General features: G+C 29.9%; 1 protein-coding gene across 5 annotated transcripts; it reads left to right on the top strand.

Moving 5' to 3' along the window:
- The first annotated feature begins 13,022 nt into the window (after positions 1-13,022).
- On the top strand, positions 13,023-21,796 carry LOC107429183 (histidine kinase 4). Of its 5 annotated transcripts, none has more exons than XM_048462713.2 (12): positions 13,023-14,106; positions 14,274-14,690; positions 14,841-15,074; positions 15,192-15,361; positions 16,829-17,047; positions 17,141-17,327; positions 17,421-17,472; positions 17,587-17,816; positions 17,928-18,026; positions 18,248-18,954; positions 19,660-20,169; positions 21,157-21,796. In XM_048462713.2, the coding sequence occupies exons 2-12, from the start codon at positions 14,355-14,357 to the stop codon at positions 21,401-21,403; spliced, it is 2,991 nt and encodes a 996-aa protein (XP_048318670.1). In that variant the 5' UTR covers positions 13,023-14,106; positions 14,274-14,354; the 3' UTR covers positions 21,404-21,796. The 5 variants fall into 5 exon arrangements, with proteins under 5 accessions (XP_048318670.1, XP_048318671.1, XP_048318672.1 ...); XM_048462714.2 differs by having other exon boundaries at positions 14,279-14,690; XM_048462715.2 differs by having other exon boundaries at positions 13,023-14,022.
- The last annotated feature ends 1,509 nt before the right edge of the window (positions 21,797-23,305 follow it).

Below are 23,305 nucleotides of genomic sequence, written 5' to 3' on the forward strand. Positions count from 1 at the left end.
ATGTGATTTATATTTTTATAAAAATACCTTTGCTACAAAATATCTCAATAAATTAGCTTCAATTAATAAAGATAATATTAGACTATTTTAGAATATTCAAATTAAACTTTTTTTTCTTTAATTCCATTTCCTATCAAATTTGAGTGGAAAGCTAAATGGTTAAAATAGATATAAGTTATTCCTTCATTCTCCTTCCCTTTCCTTCCTTATCCTTTTTTTCCCTCTCATTTTAACAACCCAAACAAAATAATTAAATAATACTCTTTTATTTCCCTCCTATTCTATTTATCCAAGTGCAAATTTCACCAAGCTCGAACGTTAAACATTAAATTTATATATGTATTCTCAATTATTTTATTACTGGACCAAAACATATAAATGCATGATTGTATAATATTGATTTTCAAAAAATATAAATGAATTCTTTTATGAAGTTGGAACGGAGATACACAAATTTTAGCATTTTCTTTTCTTTTCTTTTTTTTTTTTATCAATATTGATATTTTTGTCTTGAAATAACAAGATCAAAACCTTTATTACCAAATTTCGAAAAAGTTGTTCCTTATCACAAACCTTCCACTACAATAGAAAGTAGCAAAGCACTTTAATTACATTATTTTCTGGGGACATGAAGTATCCCTCTTATTAAAAACTTGTTACTTCCGTGCTTTTTGGACCCAATATTGCCTTTTCGCACATTTACTTTTTGACTTCTAACTCAAGCACCTTTTTTTTTTTTTTTTTCTTTTTTTATGGAGCGGGATGTTCTTGTTCACAACATTATATTCCATTTTAGTAGTTGGATGTGGATCCCACATGCCTTCATATATTATAGGAAGAAGGATTGGGACAACTCTTTAAAAGATTGTTAAATCTTGACTACTAATATCCATAGTTTTTAATTTTTTGGATCAATAATATTTATTAGAAAATTTATTTTTTTATTTATAAAAAAAAATTATTTCACTTAATGAAATAATTAAAATATATATAATTATTATTATTAAGTTGTATTTAATGAAGTTAGGCTTATCTTTTTTTTTTCTTCTTCTTCTTTTTATGCGGATGATATACAGTGTAGAAGCTCTAATGCTTTAATTAATCTTAACTTACTATATATATATATATATATATTATAGAAAATGATAGATGAATTAAATTAATATTTTTTATAGAAAATACTAGATGAATTAAATTACTATGTTTGAATGACGATTTCCAGTATTTGGTGTTGAAATGTGAAGTTTTGGGTTATATATACACAAATTTTTTAAAGTTCTTTTACCCCAAAAAAAAAAATTCTTGTAAGTTCTGTATTATTGTGTTTTTAATTACTTATTGCTTTTATAAATGGAAATGAAAGATGTGAAGATTCAAGAGAGATCTTTGAAAAATTTGTGTGTAGTCATCAAGCGGATATCGTTTCTTTTTTTCAAGATTTATTGGTCATTAATTTCTACATGGTTGGACCCATTTTCCTTTTTTTTTTTCTTCCTAGAACACGGATACCATCTTGACCAGCTATCCCTAGCGTTTTATGGCGCTGTTCCATCTTTTATCTCAAGATTTGACTAAAACTAACAGCAATACAATTATTTTATAATTGATAAGTATTAATTAGTTATCGCATAGATAGTAACACATGTTTTGAAAAACTAATAAAACTATATTTTGAAAAACAAATTAATAATAAATAACACATGTTTTTTAATGAATGGTTCTGATTTCAAGTTCTTTCATCTTCATTTTCTACCCAAAAAAAAAAAAAAGAAAAAAAAGAAAAACCTTTTATCTCCACTTTTTTTTTAAAATTAATAATTAATTAATTAAAAAAATTATATATGGTTGCGAGAAATATAATTAAATAAGTGAGAATTGCTCTAAATGGATCACGTTGCTCTCTAACTAGCTAGATTAATTGAAGGGATAAAGTAGAGTACTTGTCCTACTAGTCTACTAATTAAGCAATAATGAAATGTTTAGAGAAGAAACCATTTATAGCGGGAGAAGTCCTAGAGTCCTCCAACAATTTCGCATATATATATATATATATATATATTTTTTTTTTGGGTGCTTTCAAAAGTATATTTTTGTAAAGGTTAGTTACAGTTTAATACTCTCTAAATTAGAAAAGTTATACTTCTCATCCTTAAATTTTAAAAATTTCAATTTTAATGTTGAAGTTTTAATTTATAATATTTTAGTCCAATTGGATTTTTAACTAACAATAATCAAAGGTTTCATCATATTTAATCGGTATTGAAATATAATATTTCGAAATTTTGACCTTTTAATTTTAATTTGTTATAAGTTACTTTTTTTATTTAAAAAAATATATTTTAATACATTCAACTGTGATGATCGCTAAATTTTAATTGGATTAAAATGAAATAAATTGAAACTTAAATGTTTAAATTGAAACATTTTCAATTTGAAAATTGAAATTGTAAACTTTTTCAAATTAATTGGTACAAAATTAGTCCAATTTTGTTATAAGTAGTTATATAAATACTTAACGAAGAATAACATGTTACAAATAATTATGTATTTACCAAAAATTACATATAATTATGGGTTTTGGTTGTCTTAGTAGTCACTTAATTATCATTCATATATATCATGGTTAGTCTTTCTCAAAAACAAAAAAGAAAAAAAAAAAAAAGATAAACGTTATGAAAACTGGGTAAATTATTAGAAAGTTTTCAGATAAAAAGAAGGAAAAAAAAAAAAAAAAAAAAAAAAGAAGAAAAGGACAAATAGAGGTCAATGAAATCACCATCAAACGCGTTCACAAAATTCGTTCCTCTTCTTCAATAATTTCAAATGGTATACCTCATCTGTTTTAATTAAGAGTGCAGTTTATAAGTTCGACTGATTTGATGTCGTATCTTATAAAAGATCTTACAAAACAAAAAATAAAAAAATATATAAGATTAAAATGTTTCTAAATTTCACATCTTCCCTATGTTATTTTCAAACATCAAACAGTCAAAATATATAGTTGTTTATCTTTTTCAAGATAGTTTAGCAAACAATGATTTGATGTGGTGTATTAATATCGAGCTTGTGGATTAGATCAGATCAGATCTTCGAATAGAAAAATTTCCCACTTCCAACTTATCCCACCAAAAAAAAAAAAAAAAAAAAAAAAAAAAAAAAGGAGTCAAAATATTGTATGAGTTTTCTAGAAATAGAAAGGGATCGCAAGCTAGCGTTGATTTGGTATATAATTGGGACTTAAGGAGACAAGCTGTTAAAATACTCCTACATATCATTAATCTTTATTTCAATAAAAAGTAATAATACTAATAACAAATTTTAAACAAAACAAATGGTAAAAAAATTGTGAAAAAGATCCCAAGGTGAAATTATTATAATATGGGGAGTCCTATTAACCCTTATTTAAAGCATAATATATTGAAATTTTGACCTTTTAAATTTAATCTGTTGCAAGTGAGGTTTTTTATTTTCAAAAAGAAAAAAGTTACATTTTAATAACTTCAACCGCGATATTTACTAAAATTTTAATCGGAGCAAAATGAAACATGTGGACACTTGGAAGGTTTGAATTTAAATATTTTAAATTTGAAAATTAAAAGTGCAAATTTTTTAAAATTAACCGTACTAAATTAGTTCAATTTTGTAACAATTAATCATATAAATACTTATTAAAAAAGAATAAGATATTGCACATAATTATGTATTCACCAAAAATTACCCATAATTATAGGCTTTGATTGTCATGTAGTCGCTTAATTATCATATATATATATATATTATGTTTATTCCTTCACGCAAAAAATATATTATGTTTATTCCCTATAAAAAAATAAAAAAAAAGGAAAGCAAAGAGAAAACCAAAAACATAAACGTCATCAAAACTGGGTAAATTATTAGAAAGATTTCAGATTATTAAAAAAAAAAAAAAAAAAAAAAGGAAAGGACAAATAATGGTCAATGAAATCACACTCAAACGCGTTCACAAATTCCACAATACGTTCCTCTTCTTCAATAATTTGAAATGGTATACGGCACCTGCTCTAATGAAGGGTACAATTTGTAAGTTCGACTGATTTGATGTCCTAGCTTATAAAAGATCTTATAAAACAAAAAGCAACAAAATATATAAGATTAAAATGTTTCTTAATTTTACATGTTCCATATGTTATTTTCAGGCATCAAACCCAAAAACTAATTTAATGTGATGTATTAGCTTGTGAATTAGATTAGATCTTTGAATATAAAAAATTCCCTCTTCCAATTTATTAAATAAAAAGAAACTCAAAAAAATGAAAACCCAAAAAATAAAAAAACAAAACAAAACAGTCAAAAATACTGTATGAGTTTGGTAGAAATCGAAAGGGACTGCAAGCCAGCGTTGATATTGGCGTGTAATTTAGGAGACAAAGCTGCTAAAGTACTCCTACATTTCTTTATTCTTTATATCAATAAAAAATATGTATATAATAACAGCAAATTATAAACAAATTATAAACAAAACAAAGGGGAAAAAACAATTGTGAAAAAGAACCCAAGGTAAACTTATTATAATATGAGGTGCCGTATCTTTGCTCCATTGGGTTGGAGAAATTAACTTTCTAAGGAATTAGACTTTGAAAGTGAAAGGGCACTAGATATAGTCAATATGAAAACCTCAATTTTCTCCTTCCAGATAATGGCTCCCTTAGAACTTGAAAAGTCACATTTTGATCTCTACATATACAATTTTAATGTTTATATTGAATATACTATCAATTTCTCATCAAAATATTATGATGAAAAGTTATTAAAACTTTTATTATTAACTATTGAATTAATTTAAAAATTAAAATTTAAATATTTTAATTGTCTAAATAAATTGGGTAATATATTAATATTTTAAAAAGATAAAATAAACTCTGTTAGAATTTATTTAAATTCCACAAATAATTTTATATATCAATTTTTAAAAGAATATAAAAATTGATAAATAAAGTTCTTATAAAACGTTTTGATAGAGAAATTATACATTAAATATATATATTTACTTTTTCGACTTTAGAGAATATATGACTTGTTCAATCAAATCTATCAATTTTTAATGCCATGTATTGATTCATAGCTACAGTTACACCATCTAATAAAGAATATAGAATAAACTCAAAAGGTATATATTATCATAAAATATATAAATTCGAATCCAAAATAATAATGCAAAAAAAAAAAAAAGACTTTTTCATTAAATTCTCTTTTAAAGAAGAGATGAATAAAGTACATCTAAAAGGTATCTGCAAAATTTATCTAAAATAGGTATATCAAATGTGATAGTGGATGCGGTAAAGCAACATGTAAAAAATGGAAATAGGGCACCCATTAACAGAGATTCTTCCATTTAAAAATAAAAAAAATACAAAGATTCCTCGATAGAAAACAGAAACACAGGGAAAAATATAGTTGAATTTAAATGTAGGCTTTTGCCGTCTTACGTTTGAAGTTGACTCCCATTAAACATTAGGTTGAGGGTGATACAATGAAGATTGCATTGGAGATTTGTTCAAAGATTAGGTCGAAATTTTAAGATTTTTCCAACTTGAACACAAAAGTGTATGTGTGTTTATGACAATATTTTTTATTTATCAAAATTTTGACGTCAAAAACATATTTTGAAGAAAAAATATTATTCATTACTGTTAAAAAATGATTACCAATAGAACTTGCATATCAGATAATAAGTTAAACAGTTATCATTTAAAATTTCATTCATAAATTTTAAAATAAAAATAATAAAATTATTCAATTAAAATTTATCATGATGATAGTTACCTAACGGGGTGATAACTAGCAAATAGCAATATTCATTTTAAAGTTGGAATTCTAAATGAATTCTTATAAAAGTTTTTTTTTTTTTTTCTTTTTGGTAAAAGAATTCTTATAAAAGTTATGGCTAAATTTAGAATCTTTTATAGCATATGCAGCGTCATATTCATTATTCTTGTGTGCCACATCAAAGATAAAAGTGTTCCATTAGCTCTGTAATTTATCAAAGTTACTGTTAGGAAAGTATATGTTGTCGTATGCATTCCGGTTAAAACGGAATGATAAATTTCATGACTTAGTATTTGGAATACCCATTCTAAGTTGCGTTCATATGTGCATATATTTTTGGCTTTTTTAATTTGTTTCAATTTGTAGACCAACTAAATGATTGATGTTGGCTCAATAATATATTTCTCACATCTATATCTCATTATCTTTAAGGTTGTATTATGTTTGTACTGTTTTAGTTATAAAATATAATAAATTAATAATATGTTTAGGTTGATGGAATAAAAGAAAAAGATTTAAATTTTTTGTCATAGTTAAAATTAAGGTGAATAGAAAGGGAATGAAATTTTTTTTTTTTTTAAATCGTGATTTGTTTTTCTCTCAAAATTAATAGAAAAAGGATGGAAAAGAAAAAAATTTAATGAATTTTTTAATATTTCCCAACCACTTTTATTATTATTTAAAAATGTTTATTTGTTTTTATATATTTTTTAATATTTGTTAATCATCCCACTAATGATTTTTATAAATATTTGTTTCATTAAAATTTATCATTCAAATAATAATTTTTATAAATATTTATCATTAAATTTATCATTTTTTTTTTTCCTTGTTTCAAAATATGGTGTAAATAATAAAAAAAGGCCAATGATGGTTTTTGAGCCTTGAGTTTTCCAAAAAAATAAAAAATAAAAAAAGAAAGAAAAAAAACATGTACAACTCCTATAAGGTAATTTTCTCAAAAGACAAACATACTTCCAATATTTTATTTTTGTATAAAATTCCTTTAACCATATCCTGAGTCAAAGATAATAATAACAAAAAAGAACAACAGCCATTGGATCAAGAGACCTGAGAACAATCACATGGCTCAATGAAAACAATCAAGTTGAGGCTGGACCACATTGGACAGCTAGGGCATGCACTTGCAGGGTATGGTTTTTTAGAGAGAGAAAGAGATATATAAAGAGAGATTAGAGAGAGAGAGAGAGAGAGAGGGAGGGCCCAGCCCAGCCCATGAAGAGAAAGGAGAGGGAGATCTGTGGGCAGAAGAAGCACCTGACTATGTGAGAATGGCATGGCACCTGACTGTACGCAGAAGAATGGCATGGCACTTGCAGGGGAAGGAAGGAGGACATGATGATCATTTATTGAACAGAGAAAATTAGACTTTTTGTTTTTGTGAAAGTGATGGGGATGAGAGAGAGAGAGAGAGAGAGAGTAGGGCTAGGGGCTTGACTAGCAGACCCACATGGCCGACACCCTCCACAATACACTTTGGGTGGCAGAAAAAATGGATAGGCTTTAAAAAAATCAAAAAAATATATATGCACACCAACATTACTACTAGAGGACAAACCAAAAAGCCCTCCCCTTGTAGTTAATCTCTTCTTCTTCTTTTTTTTCTTCCTTAACAACAAAATGGTCCCCATGCAATCTTCCCCTTATTCCATCAAAAGATATCCCTTTTAAAAGAGTACCAACAAACCAACAACAATTACTATTCAAGTATTCATTACAAAGATACACCTCATTAAATCAACAACTAACATATCCCAACTAATAAAAACAACTAATATATCACAAAAGGTTTTGTAAAGTCATACATACTAATCCTTTTAGAACAATATATTGTTTTTTTTTTTTTTCTCTTTTTTGTGGTTCTTTTATTTTTATTTTTATTTTTTTTGTAGTTTGATAAGATTTGGGGATAGGGGATTATTCAAGGAGGATCCTTTCCTAGCAAAGAAAGTAGAACAAAAACAACAATGAATTCTATATTATTCAAAATCATTATTATTTGAGAGAAAAATTATTTGAAAATTTTCTATAAGGAAATGGAGATTTCTGTGAAATTATTTTTTATTGCTTTGACAATTCAAATCTTTTTGGGGTTAAAGGTGTCTTGTTGGACTGTTTGAATGATGTGTAAGCAATGAAGAAACATCCACGAATGATACAATTAAGAGTCAATTCCACTTTATTACCCTATATTTGGGTTAATTTGTAAATTCAACCTTAAATTTAAAATGTTTGGTGATCAACTTTTATTTTACAATTTATTCACATTAGTTTAATTTTCAAACAAGTAAAAAATTCAAAACTATAAAAAAAAAAAATTGACTAATTTTTTATGAATCAGTTAACTAATTTTTTTCCCCCCTAAACTTGTTTGTAAATTTTTTTAAACTTTTGGAAATTAGATTAAGATACAATCTTACTAAAATAAAAGATATTGAAATTCAATTAAACTTAATTGAAAAAAATATTATATTATATAAATTGCACGTTGATGTCATTTACTTGTTGAGTTTGGTAATTTAGATTGTTAACTTTTTAAAATAAAAATTTTGACCTTTAATTTTTTAATTTGTTATATATTAGATCAATTGTTAATTTTGCTAAACAAATTGGTATCTGTTTCTTTTAAAACACTTATTTCAATTATAGAATTAAAAGTAGTAGAATTTTGAAAGAAATAAAAGAAAATACTAATATGAATAAAACTGTTATCCATTTATTTGATTAAATTAAGACTTTAACCAATTTGCAGTTGGAAAATCGAAAATTTAAATCATTACTTGTGAAAATTGAAAACTTTAATTGCAAAACTTTAAATTTAAAATATCAAATTACAATTAACCTCTTTTGTTTATTACATTAAGAAAGTTTCAAATATTGTAAATTTATCCTTTTAAGGATTTAATATATATTGGTAAATAACCCATATGGTATATATGTAAATATGAACATTTTTTCTATTAAATCCATCCACCTAACAACAGATTAAATTGCAGCTATATATAAATCAAATTGTGCTAGCTCTAACCAAATATCACCCCTTTCTAAAATTATCTAAGTTCTAATTAACAATGCATACCCAAATCACATGGTCTTAACTTTTTTTTTAAAAAAGATAATTCAAATTCATGCATGGTTCCCATTCTTAATCAAGATTTTAATTTTTTAATCGCTTAAGAAAGATAATTTCTCTGGACTACTCTATTACATGGACAAATTTCATGGGATCTGTGTTAAAATTTAAATTAGCCTGTACTCTTTTTTTTTTTTTGGGTTTGTATGTGATGTATAAAACGACAATAGGAACAGCATCCACTAAAATTGTTCCAATAATTAACGTTTTAAATCACATGTCAAGGTGGAATAAAATTTTGATCATTCAATTTGGTCGATTGGAGGATAGGATTATTAGATTAATAGGATGGATTTTGATAGTTATATAAATTTTTTTTTCCATTGCTCTTGCATCATGCATTGCATGTGTACATCGAAAGGCCAAAAAAGTAAAGGACTAACCCAATATGAAATTTCCAGCCAAAATATATGAAAGTTTTTTTTTTTTTTTTTAGTTTATATATACACACACACATATATATATATATATATATATAAAGAAAAAAGAAAAAAAACGACAAGGTGTCTGTCGTGAAGTCAATGTCAGTTTGAGCACATTTTGAAGGTGATTGGAGATAAATACAATACATATGTTATGATAGTTGACCTAATTAATTAGGACATGTGATAATTGGAGGAGTTTTCTGATTTGCACCGCATAGTAAAAAGGTCCTGTCAATGCAATCCCTCCCTTATCAAATAATACTTACTGTTAGAACCCAGTTTTATCAAAAATGTCCCAACAATCCCCCCAAAAAAAAAATAAAAATAAAAATGGCTATTTGAATTTAGAACAATAAATTGATAACTTTGCAATTGGACGGTCTTTCGAAATAACAATATACATACACATATACATATTTATGCATTTTAAAAGTTTCGAATCCTTTGTGTATTACCCTAAAAAATGGTTTTATTAGCAAAAAACAGGGTTGGGAAAAATAATTAATGATTCATGTGTCTCTCAAATTTGATAATTTTTTTTATCAGGAAAATAATAATAATAATTTGATAAATTTTTTAGATGGAAACGGGTTCTATGGGATTCACCTAGAAGGGACTGGAATGATACCATTATTGAAGAAGTAGTACTCAGAGTGGGGACAGAGAATATATTCCACGTCCCAATTCCCGTTTATTATCCATATAAGAAAAAATAAATATATATATATATATATATTTATAAATACAATTCAGGACATTTTTTTTAAAATTTTATATATTATATACAATACAAATAAAAATTAATATATTTGTTTTAATATTTAAAATTAATATTTTAGTCATGTAACAAATAACAGTATTGTGATGCCATTAATATTTTACTAATGGAAATGCATCGATTTAACTATATTTTTCCATAATAAATAGGTATGAATATGAGAAAACGAGTAGGATATAACAGGGTCCCAAATGAATAAATAAAAAGACAGAAACTGAACCCCTGTTTATATCTTTTGTCAAGACCATTTGATTGATAAATTGAAAATCATTTGTCAAAACCTTTTTTTATTTTTTTATTTTTTATGTTTTTTGATGGAGACATTTGTTAAAAACTTTGGTATGGAAAAAAGCCCCTATATATAATATCAAATTTAATATGATAAGATCTCAATTAGAACCTATGAAGTAGGTAAATACAACATGTGATGTAATTGTATATATAGTTATTAAATTTTATCCAATTAATAAAATCTAAGAACTGTCCTAATAAGTTTTGCTTTAAAAACTTATCATGCCAGCCTTATAACAAATTATATATAGTTCTAAGAAGCAGTCTGATTTGAAATTACAATAATAACAATAGGAAAAAAAAAAAAAAAAAAAAGGTCCCTTCTTATATGGTACAATTCAAAAGTTAGATATTTGATGCTTGATACCATAAGCAAAAAGTACACGAAAAATTATTATAAAAATCATGTATCTGAAAATATCCAATGAAAGTAACAGGAGAGGAAAGTTCCAGCTAACTCATCAATAATATCTTTCACATGATCATAATCCTTATAATTAATTAAAATCTCAGAATAAAATTATAGATTCTTAAAATCTTAAGAAAACCATAAAGCACATCCAAAAAAGGGTCATATATAGTAGTCAATTTCATTTTCAATTTAATGGTAAACCAATTCCAAATCTTACAATATTCCCATATCTATTTTTATATTTTAAATTTAAAATTTTTTAATTTTATGGGATCATCAATTTTTAGAAATAAGGATATTTCAATTTTAGTTTTTTTCCCCTTAATGTTTTAAACGTAACTAAGGCAAAACTGTGGAATTTAAAGTCTTTTGGCTGATACTATCACTTGTAGACGAACTAATCTAGCTGGAAGAAGCTCTTTAATGCTTGTCCACCTTACTCAAGTTTAGATATATATATATATATATATATATACATATATTTGAGTTTTTCTTTTGGAATTAAAATATAATAATATTTTTACATGTATTTATATAGGAGTTTAAGAAACATTAATTTTGTTGGCCCGATGATACACAGAGAAGAAAAAATAAAATTAATTAACAAAATATTAAATTAATTCTTACGAAAAAATAAAATTAATTAACAAAATATTAAATTAATTCTTACTTCTGAACATAATATCCACTCAACGAATATCAAATTTGAAGCAAGAAAAAAAAGTAATAATAATAATAAAAAAAAAATTATATTTAGGACATTTACTGTGGAAAACATCATAACTAGTCTTATTGTAGACTTTATCAAAAAATAAAAGGTAGTTAGGTCGTTGGAATTGATTTTCCTAAAATCTTTTTATGCAGGAAGTATACTTTTTATTATGATATTTATATTATTTATTTTTTATTTTTTCTGAAACCATATTATTTATTTTTTGACATATATTGAATTGGAAAGATATATATATATATATATATATATATATATTAACTGTAATAAGTTTCAGAACAATTTATAAAATACTTATAACAATTATAAAAAGAATAGTTTTAACATGATTAAAAACAACAAAAACAAAATGATTCCAAGGTATCCAAAATTTGAACATAACTTTCATTGTACTTTGGAATTTAGGTCCCTTTAACCTGACATCTTTTTTTATATTAAAAATTTAATGCTTTATCACATCCAATAATTTTATTAAAATGTAATTTATTAATATTAGAAAACTATATAGTTTCTCATAATTACCCAAAAAAAAAATAAAAATTAAAGAAAATGAGGGTGTAACAGCGAGTGTGAGAGGAGGAAGAAGACAGAGAGGGGTGGTTTAGGAATACAATGAGACGACGATGGGGTTTGACGTAAATTGCGGGGAATGAGATCCGTGCCTTGTCGCCATGTCGTTGTCGCAAAGATTTGTGATTGTGATTTCTACACACCCCTTTTTGCTTTACCATTTCAATTCCAAAATCGTAAAACCTCCCAACATATAAGTTTCTTTTCCTCTCTCTCAGAGAGACCAAGCAAGCAAAATTAACAAATTATATTTGCAAAAAGAAATATCAAACAGTAAAAAAATGAAAAAAATATATATATAGAGAAAAGAAAATTACCCACTTTATTATTCAACAGCCAATTTTGAGTCTTTTGGTCCAATTTCAGAGGTTAAATGGGAAATTTAGCTGAAAGCAACCATTTTTACCATGTAATTTTTGATTTTGTCAGACCCATAATTTGTTTTTTGTTTTCATGGGTTTTAAAGTTCGAAAAAATGAAAGATAGAAATTACCCACTTGATAATTCAACAACCATCTTTAGTTTTTGTTCCACTTTACCATGTAATTTTTGCCGCTAAGTAGTACCCTTTCTGATTACCGTTTCTCTTTTATGTGCCAGACCAATAATTTATTTTTTATTTTTTTATTTTTATATAATTTTGTTTTTGTTTTTATGGGTTTCAAAGGTTAAAAAATGAAAAAAGGGAAATTACTAAATTGATAATTTACCAACAATTTTTTAGGTCCAATTTCAGAGGTTAAATGGGAAATTTAGCTGAAAGCAACCATTTTTACCATGTAATTTTTGCTGCTAAATACTACCGATTTTGATTACTGTTCCCTTTTCTGTGTCAAACCCAACTTTTGTTTTTTAATTTTGTTTTTCTTGTTTTTTTGGGCTGCCAAGGTTTTTCCACCATCAGCTTCAATCCTGAATAGAAAAAGGGGGGAAAAAAAGAGAACTGTTGATTTCAACTGTGAGCAGATAGGATAGGAATGGAAAACAGAGAGAAGCTAAAGGAAGGAGACAGAGTCTGGTGTGAAATGCAATATTATATAGAGAAAGCCAGAGAGGAAGAGAGAGACATATATATATAGAGAGAGAGAGAGAGAAGGAAAGGAATTAGTTTATAGTGTAGAGGGAAGGGAGACAAGAGCGTATCTGTGAAAATCCAAAAAATTCGATTCAGTTTGCTTTAAAAAGCAAAGCATAAAAAGTCCATATTAAAAAAAAAAAACTATGACAGTCCCGTAGAAAAGAAAAAATATGAAAGCTTCAGATCAAGAAGACTGAAAACAAAAAGAAAAAAAAAAAAAGAACTCTTTTTCTATTTCCCATTCATTGTATTATACCAGCCACCTTCTTCTTCTTCTATCTCTCTCTCTCTAGAGGTGTTAAAGATTGTTTCTTTCAACAAACCCATCTTTCTTTCTCTCTCTTTATCTGTTTTAAAAGATATTTTCTTTGTGTTTCTGGGCTGGTGTGCTTAGCTGTGTGTGTTCTTGGGTCAATCTGTTGCTTCCATTATTTTATAGAAGAAAAACAGTGAACGTGCTTCTTCTTTGTCTGGATTCCTCAACTAAACTTCACGCTTTGGGAGGACATGATTAGAGTTGCTTAGTATTAATTTATTCTTAAGTTTTCTTTCTTTTTTTAATTATTCACAGCCTGAGACAGAAGTATTTAGACAGAGAGAGAAAGAGAGAGATGGAAAGGCTGCTTTGGAATTTGAGCTTTTTTTATTTCCTCTCCATCTTTTGAGAGCCATGCTTGTCTCTAAGAGCTGAGAATTCCTCCTTTTTTTTGAGTTCTGGGTCTCTCTTTCTCTCTCTACACTATAGAAGTGGGTTTTTCAGTGAGAAGTGCGAGAGAGATGTAAGTTTCATGTTTGCTTGGTTGTGCCTGTACTCATGCTTTCTGATTTTGAATCACGCAAAACAATGTTGGAATGATAATTTAGTAAGTTTTTATTAGTACCCTTTTTTCTTTTTATACCAGAAAAAAAAAAGTATCTGAAAAAATAGCCAGTACTTTAGGAAAGTAAGCATATATATATAGATGTGCGTGTGTGTCTCTGCAAGTGTGTGAAATTCTTGGGGTTTTTCTTTTTTCCTTTTTCTTTCTAGCGTAGGAATGAGGTGGGTAAAAGGGGAACAAGAGGAAGAAGAAGCAAAAGAAGAAGCTGAGAGATTTCTGATTTTGTGCTGATGGGTCTGAAGATGCAGAGCCACCAGTCTTTGGCTGTAAGGTTGAATGAACAAATGGGAACAAAAAGAGGCTACACATTGATTCAGTCCTACAGGGCTTGGCTCCCAAAGTTTCTGATTTTTTGGGTCTTCCTTATGGCAATCTTAAGCATGTTCATCTACAATGGAATGGATGCTGATAACAAGGTAAGAAGGAAAGAAGTGCTGAGCAGCATGTGTGATCAAAGGGCCAGGATGTTGCAAGATCAGTTCAGCGTTAGCGTTAACCATGTCCATGCCCTCGCCATCCTTGTCTCCACCTTCCACTACTACAAGAACCCATCTGCAATTGATCAGGTTTGTGTTCAAATCTTGCACCTGAATTTTGGTTGCCCGGAATGAATGTAGAGATTTTTGTTTCTATTTTGGTTTTTAAAACCGGGAACTTTTTAGTGTTAATTTTGTTTTCTTAATGCCCAAAAAAAATAAAAATAAAAAAAAATGCAGGAAACTTTTGCGGAATACACTGCCCGTACAGCTTTTGAGAGGCCTCTACTGAGTGGGGTGGCTTATGCACAAAGAGTGGTTGATTCAGAGAGGGAAAATTTTGAGAGGCAACATGGCTGGACCATAAAGACAATGAAGAGAGAGCCCTCCCCTCTGAGAGATGAATATGCACCGGTGATTTTCTCTCAGGAAACTGTATCATACATTGAGTCACTTGACATGATGTCCGGTGAGGTATACACTTTGTGACCTTCACTTTTAATCTTGTTTTTTGAACACTTTGTTTTTCAGTGAATGCTGACTTGGTTTCCTTTTGTCGTAAATTATAATTTCACTTTTGGCATGACACAGGAGGATAGAGAAAACATTTTGAGGTCTAGGGCTACTGGGAAAGCTGTTCTAACAAGTCCTTTTAGGCTACTAGGTTCACATCATCTTGGTGTTGTGTTGACTTTCCCTGTTTACAAATCCAAACTCCCTTCAAGCCCTACAGTGGAAGAGCGTATTGAAGCGACTGCTGGGTAAGTCATGGTGTTTTATATCTAATTTTCGAGTAAAAATTCTTGCTGGAATATTTTGTCGTTCATTACAATAGAAGTCAACAGTTTCAATTTAGAATGAAATGTTATGGTTCAACCAGAATATCAGCCTCAAAAGTATTTGTAGTTATAAGGCTTATACAAAAGTTTGTCATAGTTTTATTTTAACTTCTGTAGTTTCAGTGAGAACATCGTTCGAACTGTCAATTTCTTTATGATATGCAGTTTGGATTGTGTTATGAGTGAATGGCTACACAAAATTTTGCAGTTGTTATCTGCATATTTCCTCTAGTAGAACTGTCTTCTCTTATTGTCATTTGAGATTTTCCCATACATATTTCTGAGGAACTTCTACCTATAGGAACTTCTACCTATAGGCATTAAACTCAGCAAGGTTGGCTCTGTTGTGACATGCAACCCGTTAGCTGTTTCTGCTTTTTCATGTTTTTAAGGTGTACCTAATTTGTACCATGTTTATGGAGGACAGGGGATGGGTATTTTTGACATTGCAGCACGATTGTACCACTGGTCATTTGTCTGTTGACATATGGGATGGTGCTTGCAAATTTATCTCACTTTCGAGTTGGATTGGTTTGGCAATTAGAACTTCCCATTGAGGACGTGCTGCTTTATACTCAAAAGTAATCAGGAACAGTTGAAGTTAATATATAGACGCACTTTAGTGAAAACAAGGACAACAATTTATTTCACTTTCAGCATGTTTTGCATATGATGAAATTGCACTGTGATCAACAGTGTATGCTTTATATAATCATCGCACAGGGAACATCTACCTTTTCATGGAGGTCTTGTTATTTTATAGTTACGAGATTTCATGTACATGCCTTTCTTCCCAATAGATCCAATGTGTCATTAATGAATGTACGCTTTCACTGTAAAACCACAATAACCACATCCATTGCCTTGAAAAGACACTGCTAGTTATGAAACTTTCTTACACATAGGACCATCCTTAATGCTGCTTTTACTGCCCCAACCACCACATAATATCATATGACCTACACTTCTGTATGACTTACTATTGCATGGTACTATTTCTGTCACCACAATCATCTTGGCCACCAGATCTCACAATATTAAACAAATATAGCCACTGGTGTCCATAGCCTCAACCACACCAGCCTCAGCACTATCATTGGGTGAGGTGCTCCTGCCCTGGTGGATATGAAAACTAGTATTTTGGTATTATTTTTGAGGATTGATTATAAAATGATTAAATTCATCTTGTTTTCCACTTTAGCTATGGGTTTAAGTTCTGTGTTCTACGTAGGTTTGATATCAATCAGATCCATAACTTTTCCTTCCATATGTAATGGTGTCAGTTGCGTAGAAGTTTTCCTTACATTTCTTGGCTTTAATTTTGTGCATTTGTTAATATGGAAGTTCCAGTTGTCTTTGTGCTTAAACTGATGTTCTCATCGAAAACAGTTACCTTGGTGGAGCCTTTGATGTTGAGTCTCTAGTGGAAAATTTACTTGGGCAACTTGCTGGGAATCAGGCATTTTTGGTCAATGTATATGATATCACAAACTCTTCTGATCCCCTCATCATGTATGGTCACCAAAATCAAGATGGTGATATGTCTCTTGTACATGAAAGTAAGCTTGATTTTGGAGATCCATTCAGGAAGCATCAGATGATATGCAGGTATGGTGCTTTAGTTATTATTTTATTATTTCATTATATGGATGGAGAAATTTTAGCATTTTGTCACTGATGCTTATTATTTGATGGCGGCAGTTATCATCAAAAGGCTCCCACTTCGTGGACAGCGCTCACCACTGCATTTTTATTCTTTGTTATTGGCTTACTTGTGGGCTATATCTTATATGGAGCAGCTATTCACATTGTTAAAGTGGAGGATGATTTCCATGAAATGCAGGAACTAAAAGGCAGAGCGGAAGCTGCTGATGTTGCAAAATCTCAGGTACTGTTCTCAAGATTTGCTGAAGCAGGGTTCATTGATTATTTTTAGGCTATGATTTTGTGGTCTGAGTACTGCTTATTTTTTCCATGCCAGTTTCTAGCTACTGTTTCTCACGAAATTAGAACACCCATGAACGGTATCCTTGGTAAGTTGATGAATTGCCCCTCTATTTAACTTCTATTAATTGAAAAATGATATATTTTCTATATCTGAATCCTTTCTGGTCCCTTATGGATTTATCATTACGCTGTGCTTGCAGGAATGCTTGCTCTGCTTTTAGATACAGATTTAAGCTCAACTCAGAGGGATTATGCTCAAACTGCTCAAGCCTGTGGAAAGGCGCTGATAGCGTTGATAAATGAGGTACTTGACCGGGCAAAGATAGAAGCAGGCAAGTTAGAGCTAGAAGCAGTTCCATTTGACCTTCGGTCTATTTTAGATGATGTCCTATCTTTGTTTTCTGAGAAGTCTAGAAACAAGGGTATTGAGGTAAGGTCCACCAAACTTCAACAATAACATCTCATAGTGAATTGTTTGTATTAGCTGATATAGTTATCTAACTTTTCATCGTCACATGGATATATAACGTGGGAAATGAAGCTGGCGGTCTTTGTTTCGGATAAAGTTCCAGATATTGTTATGGGGGATCCAGGAAGATTCAGGCAGGTCATTACAAATCTCGTGGGCAACTCCGTTAAAGTAAGTATTAAGTTTCTTTGTCCAACTCTCACAAGGAGTATCCATGAAAACGTTTGGTTATTTTAACCATCGTAATGATTTGTGGAATTATGCTATTAGTCCCAAAAGAAACTTATTGGACACCTTTTGTATTGGCTGAGTGAATTTTCCTCTATTGCTATTAACTTGTCTGTTGCATGTATTTGGTATAGTTGATGTGTATTAAATTGTGCATTTGACAGTTCACTGAACGGGGACATATATTTGTCAAAGTCCATCTAGCTGAATCACCCAAGGCTATGATGAATGGTAAATCTGAATCGACTTTGAATGGAGTTCCAAATGAAGATGTGCTGACATCTGGAGGTTGTCAGTTTAAAACATTAAGTGGTTGTGAAGCAGCTGATGACAGGAACTGTTGGGACACCTTCAAGCATCTAATCGATGATAAAGAATTCAGATATGGTTCTTCAAGTAATAGGGTGGCCACTAATGAAGAATATGTCACTTTGATGGTATGCGTGGAGGATACAGGAATTGGGATCCCCTTACGTGCCCAAGATCGTGTATTCATGCCCTTCATGCAGGCAGACAGCTCTACCTCTAGAAATTATGGAGGCACTGGTATAGGCTTGAGCATCAGTAAGTGTCTAGTTGAGCTGATGGGTGGTCAAATCAGCTTCATAAGTCGACCTCATGTTGGGAGCACATTTTCCTTCACCGCTGTTTTTGGGAGGTGTAAGAAAAATGCATTTGATGAAATGAAAAAACCTAAATCTGAAGATCTGCCCTCTGGTTTTAGAGGGTTAAAGGCAATAGTTGTTGATGGAAAACCGGTGAGAGCTGCTGTGACGAAATACCATTTGAAGAGACTTGGTATCTTAGTTGAAGTTGCAAGCAACATCAAAACAGTCACTTTATCTACCAAAAATGGTTCTGTAACATCTGGGTGAGTTTCTTCTTGTTTGCACTTTATTTTTGCTCATTATCCATATATTTCTCTTTTCAAAATACCTAAACCAAATTGTGGACCTTGTGATTGCTGGAACACCCAAGGGCCATTGTCCCGGTTATGCTTGGTAAGTACTAGGATACCATTAAATTTGCAAAAAGTAAATCTCATTTTCTATGCCATGCAATTGGGCCAAGAAAAATATAGTCATCATTTCAGGCCATTGTGGAAAAGTACTTTCCCTGTCATCTTTATTTGATTTGAACTCATCCACAAATCCACATGAAATATTTTTTAAATTTTCAAACACCATTGAAAATGTATCAGCTTCATTACAAATAAATTTATTGGTCGAGTGTTCAGGATTTCTATTATAATGAAGTACTTTGCAAAATAAAATAAAATGACTTATGATATCTACAGAAGGCTGGCAAGTGAAACCAAATTCTGAAAGAAAAGGAACAAATCTATACTCAAGTTCATAATATACTTTATGTATTTTTGCCTATGTTGGATATTTACTATTAGCAGTCTTATAGGGAGACAATTGGAAAATGGGTTAAAATATTATTGTAACAAGATACGGAATATATGTTGGTTTTCTGTGCAATTGACAGGCAGTAGAAGTAGCATATTGAAATACCTTCTAGTCCTAGTGTTGTGAGATGAAACTTACAGATGGAATTTTGTTGTTCTATGTAGCAGAAATATTATGCACCCAGATATCGTTCTAGTTGAGAAGGACCTGTGGATTTCTATTGAAGATGGTGGTTTTTGTGTAAGACAGTTGGACTGGGAACAGAATGGACATATGTTCAAGTTGCCTAAGATGATCCTTCTTGCAACCAATATTAGCAATGCTGAATTTGATAAGGCAAAGGCTGCAGGTTTTGCAGATACTGTGATAATGAAACCTTTGAGGGCAAGTATGATAGCTGCATGTCTTCAACAAGTGTTGGGGATAGGAAAAAAGAGACAGCAGGGGAGGGATATGCCTAATGGTTCTAGTTTCCTTCAAAGCCTGCTTTGTGGAAAGAAAATTTTGGTGGTCGATGACAACATGGTTAATCGAAGAGTTGCAGCAGGTGCTTTGAAGAAGTTTGGAGCTGATGTAGATTGTGCTGAGAGCGGTAAAGTTGCACTGAAAAAGCTTCAACTGCCACACTGTTTTGATGCCTGCTTCATGGATATTCAAATGCCAGAAATGGATGGGTATGTTCTGAAACTCTTGTTTTTTTTTTTTTTTTTTTTTTTTTTTTTATAAATTTTAAAGAGAACTATATCTTCCACTTCTCATTTTTCCTTTTCTTTTTACCTCTGTTTTTTTCCTTTATAAAACTTCATTAATTGTTTAGTTTGTATCATCGGGGATTTTCTCATGTCTATTTACCATGTCGCTGGTTTCTTTGACAAACATAACATGAAATGACATGACAAAACTAGAATAATTAATATATGCAAATACCACTCTTGCACGTATATATGAACTGTTTCAAAAATCATTGTAGCAAGATAATCATGACTATTAACTTTTTTATAGCTGTTTCCATGATTGTGTACATTGGCAAAGTGCTGACAGTTAGTTGCATGGATAAAATCTATCTCTAATCGGTTTTGAAATAATACAGACCTTAAAGGAATATACTTCCATTATTAAAAGAATTTCTACTCTTTATTGCACTAGGTATAACTGTCAAGCAAGATATACTAAGTATAACTTTCAAGCAAGATATGTTGATTGGAGGTTTTACTCTGTTTTAGATGTAGAACAGATAAGACTAAGAAGTAGTAGGAAAAAATAATTGAGGATGGAGGAAGAACAAAATTCTTGGTGTTTATCGAACAAATGAATTCGATCTTAAAACTTTAGTGTTTGGTGTCCAAAACTATGCTGTCGAGCCTCTTGTAAAAGGACCATATTATGTCACTGCTTGCTGAAAGGAAAATAGGAGATATGCTTTGTGAGATCTATTGTGAGAAAAGCTTCAAATATGAGAGAAAAACACTGCTTCCTGCTTCTATGGGGCGCTCATTTATGAGGTCTTAAACAAAAGGTCTTTCTTTCAACCTGAATTTTTTCAGTGGCTATGCAAAAGGCGAGGAACTGATCGAGTCCCTACCCCTTTAAATTTGTGGTTATGTTCCAAAATACACAAAGGCATATTTATGTATTTAACTTTATTGACATATATTATGCAGATTTGAGGCAACCCGTCGAATTCGACAGATGGAGAGCCAGGCAAACCAACAAATGAATGGTGGACCCGCTGTTGAGGAATCAACTTGCAGAAAAGGTGAGTGGCATGTGCCAATATTGGCCATGACAGCTGATGTGATCCACGCCACCTACGACGAGTGCTTGAAATGTGGGATGGATGGTTATGTATCAAAACCCTTCGAGGAAGAGAATCTCTATCAAGCAGTTGCCAAGTTCTTCAAGTCTTAACCTATCTTGGACTTGTAACAAAAGGATAAAACCACTAGGACGAAAGCAGCTTAGACCCCAAATGTCTACAAACCAACTGGTTAAAAGCTACCAGCAATTTTGCATATCCTGCTGGTGAATCTGATTTTCTGCAGAGAAATGGTTTTCCTAAGAATCATGGGAATTCTTGATGAACATTGATTGGATACAGGTCTGGACAATCACATTCCTAACCTAAGATTTTAACATGATTTAGAACCTCGAGTACATGTATACTACAGAACCCTCCATCCCCACTTGTATGTATATAGATCCTTAAGGGGAAGGAGCCAAAAGTGTAAATCATTATATTTTTGTATGCTTTCCTTAAAAACTTCCTATGCGATGTGGGTCACCATATCTTGATTTGTGCAATTTGTTTCTGTACAAGACTTGGCCATTTTACACTATTGAATGTTCGGAAGAAAAAATATGTTACAAAATCATCAAAACAAAAAAAAAAAAAAAAAGAAAAAGAAAAAGAAAAAAAAGTTCATTAGCTTTTTTCTTTTTTAGGATAACCACCATGTGAAAACTTTCTGATTCCACATAATGTACAGGAAGATTGAAAAAACTAGATTTAATCGTGGTGAATATAACATCTCAAGAAATGTCCAAATTTGGAGTAACTGACCGTATCTTAATTTTTGGGTTATTAGTAAGCTCGTTTTATTGATTTGGAATCATGGTAAATAAGAACTTGGAAGCAAGTTGCAAATAATTTTGAAAGACAAATTAAGTAGGCTTCTGTGTAGTGGATCAGCATCCACCGGACCAAGATATAATTCAAGTAAGGTAACAATAAAGTTTTGGATTTATTATTGCAAATGTCAATCAATACCAAGGACAAAAATTGACAAATTTATATAATTATTTTGATGCAATCATACATAATAATTTGGAATATTTTGAATATTCTCTGGTCTATAATTATGCCAGAAAATTGAAGGCATATCTTGGCCAAAATCCTAACGAGGCCTCGTTCACATATTTTATAGGCAATTGTGGAGAAAATGTCCTTTTTGTTTCTCCAACGGACTTTTCACAAGCAGACATGGGGTTGAAAGAGTGGACACGATAATCCGCTTCTTTGTGTTGTGTTTTCACGCATTGGTTTGGATTTTGGCATATCGATAATTATTAGACTTTGACATTTTTCGTTTTAGATTATTTATATTTTAAAAGTATTAGACAAATAACCAATACGTCATTAGGTATTGTTAATGTGGTAGGTTTTTTTATTTTTGATTTTTATTGTGTATAATTTGCTTATCTCAAGTATAAGTTAGTGAACCTCAAGTATTAGTTTAATAGTAGTTAGAATTTATAAGGCTTCTAATTTATCTACAAACTTACTAAAAAAATTTCAAATTCAACACAATTTCAAATTGCCCCTTTTTTTTTCCCCCCTTTCCTTTTTAAGTTTATTATTATTTAAAATACCTAATAAACTATAGTTTGGTATTAAACATGTTAAAATTTAGTATTAAATTTAACATGAGTCATTGGAAATCCAAACTGGGACATTATAGTTTTAGATATCATATTGAGTCACTATTTCCAGAATTTAAATAGTTAAAAAGCAGATCCAATATGTATATCTTTACATCAGTAAAGAATATTTATAAAACAGTATTTTTAGAGAAAATTTTGACTGTCCACAAATTCACAACACTATGCAAAAAAAGGAAAAAACTGATTACAATAAAATAAAAAAAAATTACGGAAGAAAATAACGGTGGAAGTGTGAGATTAATTATAATTTAGTATATATTATACATTATTATTGTTTTGTCGACAAATCCAAAAGTTGAAACTGCACAATAAAATATTTAGTGAATATATATGTGAGAAGATCAGTATACTTGTTAATTAACTCTTTCG

This window comes from Ziziphus jujuba, chromosome 12 (assembly GCF_031755915.1).
Source record: "Ziziphus jujuba cultivar Dongzao chromosome 12, ASM3175591v1".
NCBI lineage: Eukaryota > Viridiplantae > Streptophyta > Magnoliopsida > Rosales > Rhamnaceae > Ziziphus > Ziziphus jujuba.

Bases quoted from the DNA above. Each gene is read 5' to 3' on its own strand.
- LOC107429183 (XM_048462713.2), top strand. From the start codon at position 14,355: ATGGGTCTGAAGATGCAGAGCCACCAGTCTTTGGCTGTAAGGTTGAAT. The intron at 15,362-16,828 runs GTAAGTCATGGT...CATCGAAAACAG, and splicing joins CGTATTGAAGCGACTGCTGG to TTACCTTGGTGGAGCCTTTG. The intron at 18,027-18,247 runs GTAAGTATTAAG...TGCATTTGACAG, and splicing joins TCGTGGGCAACTCCGTTAAA to TTCACTGAACGGGGACATAT.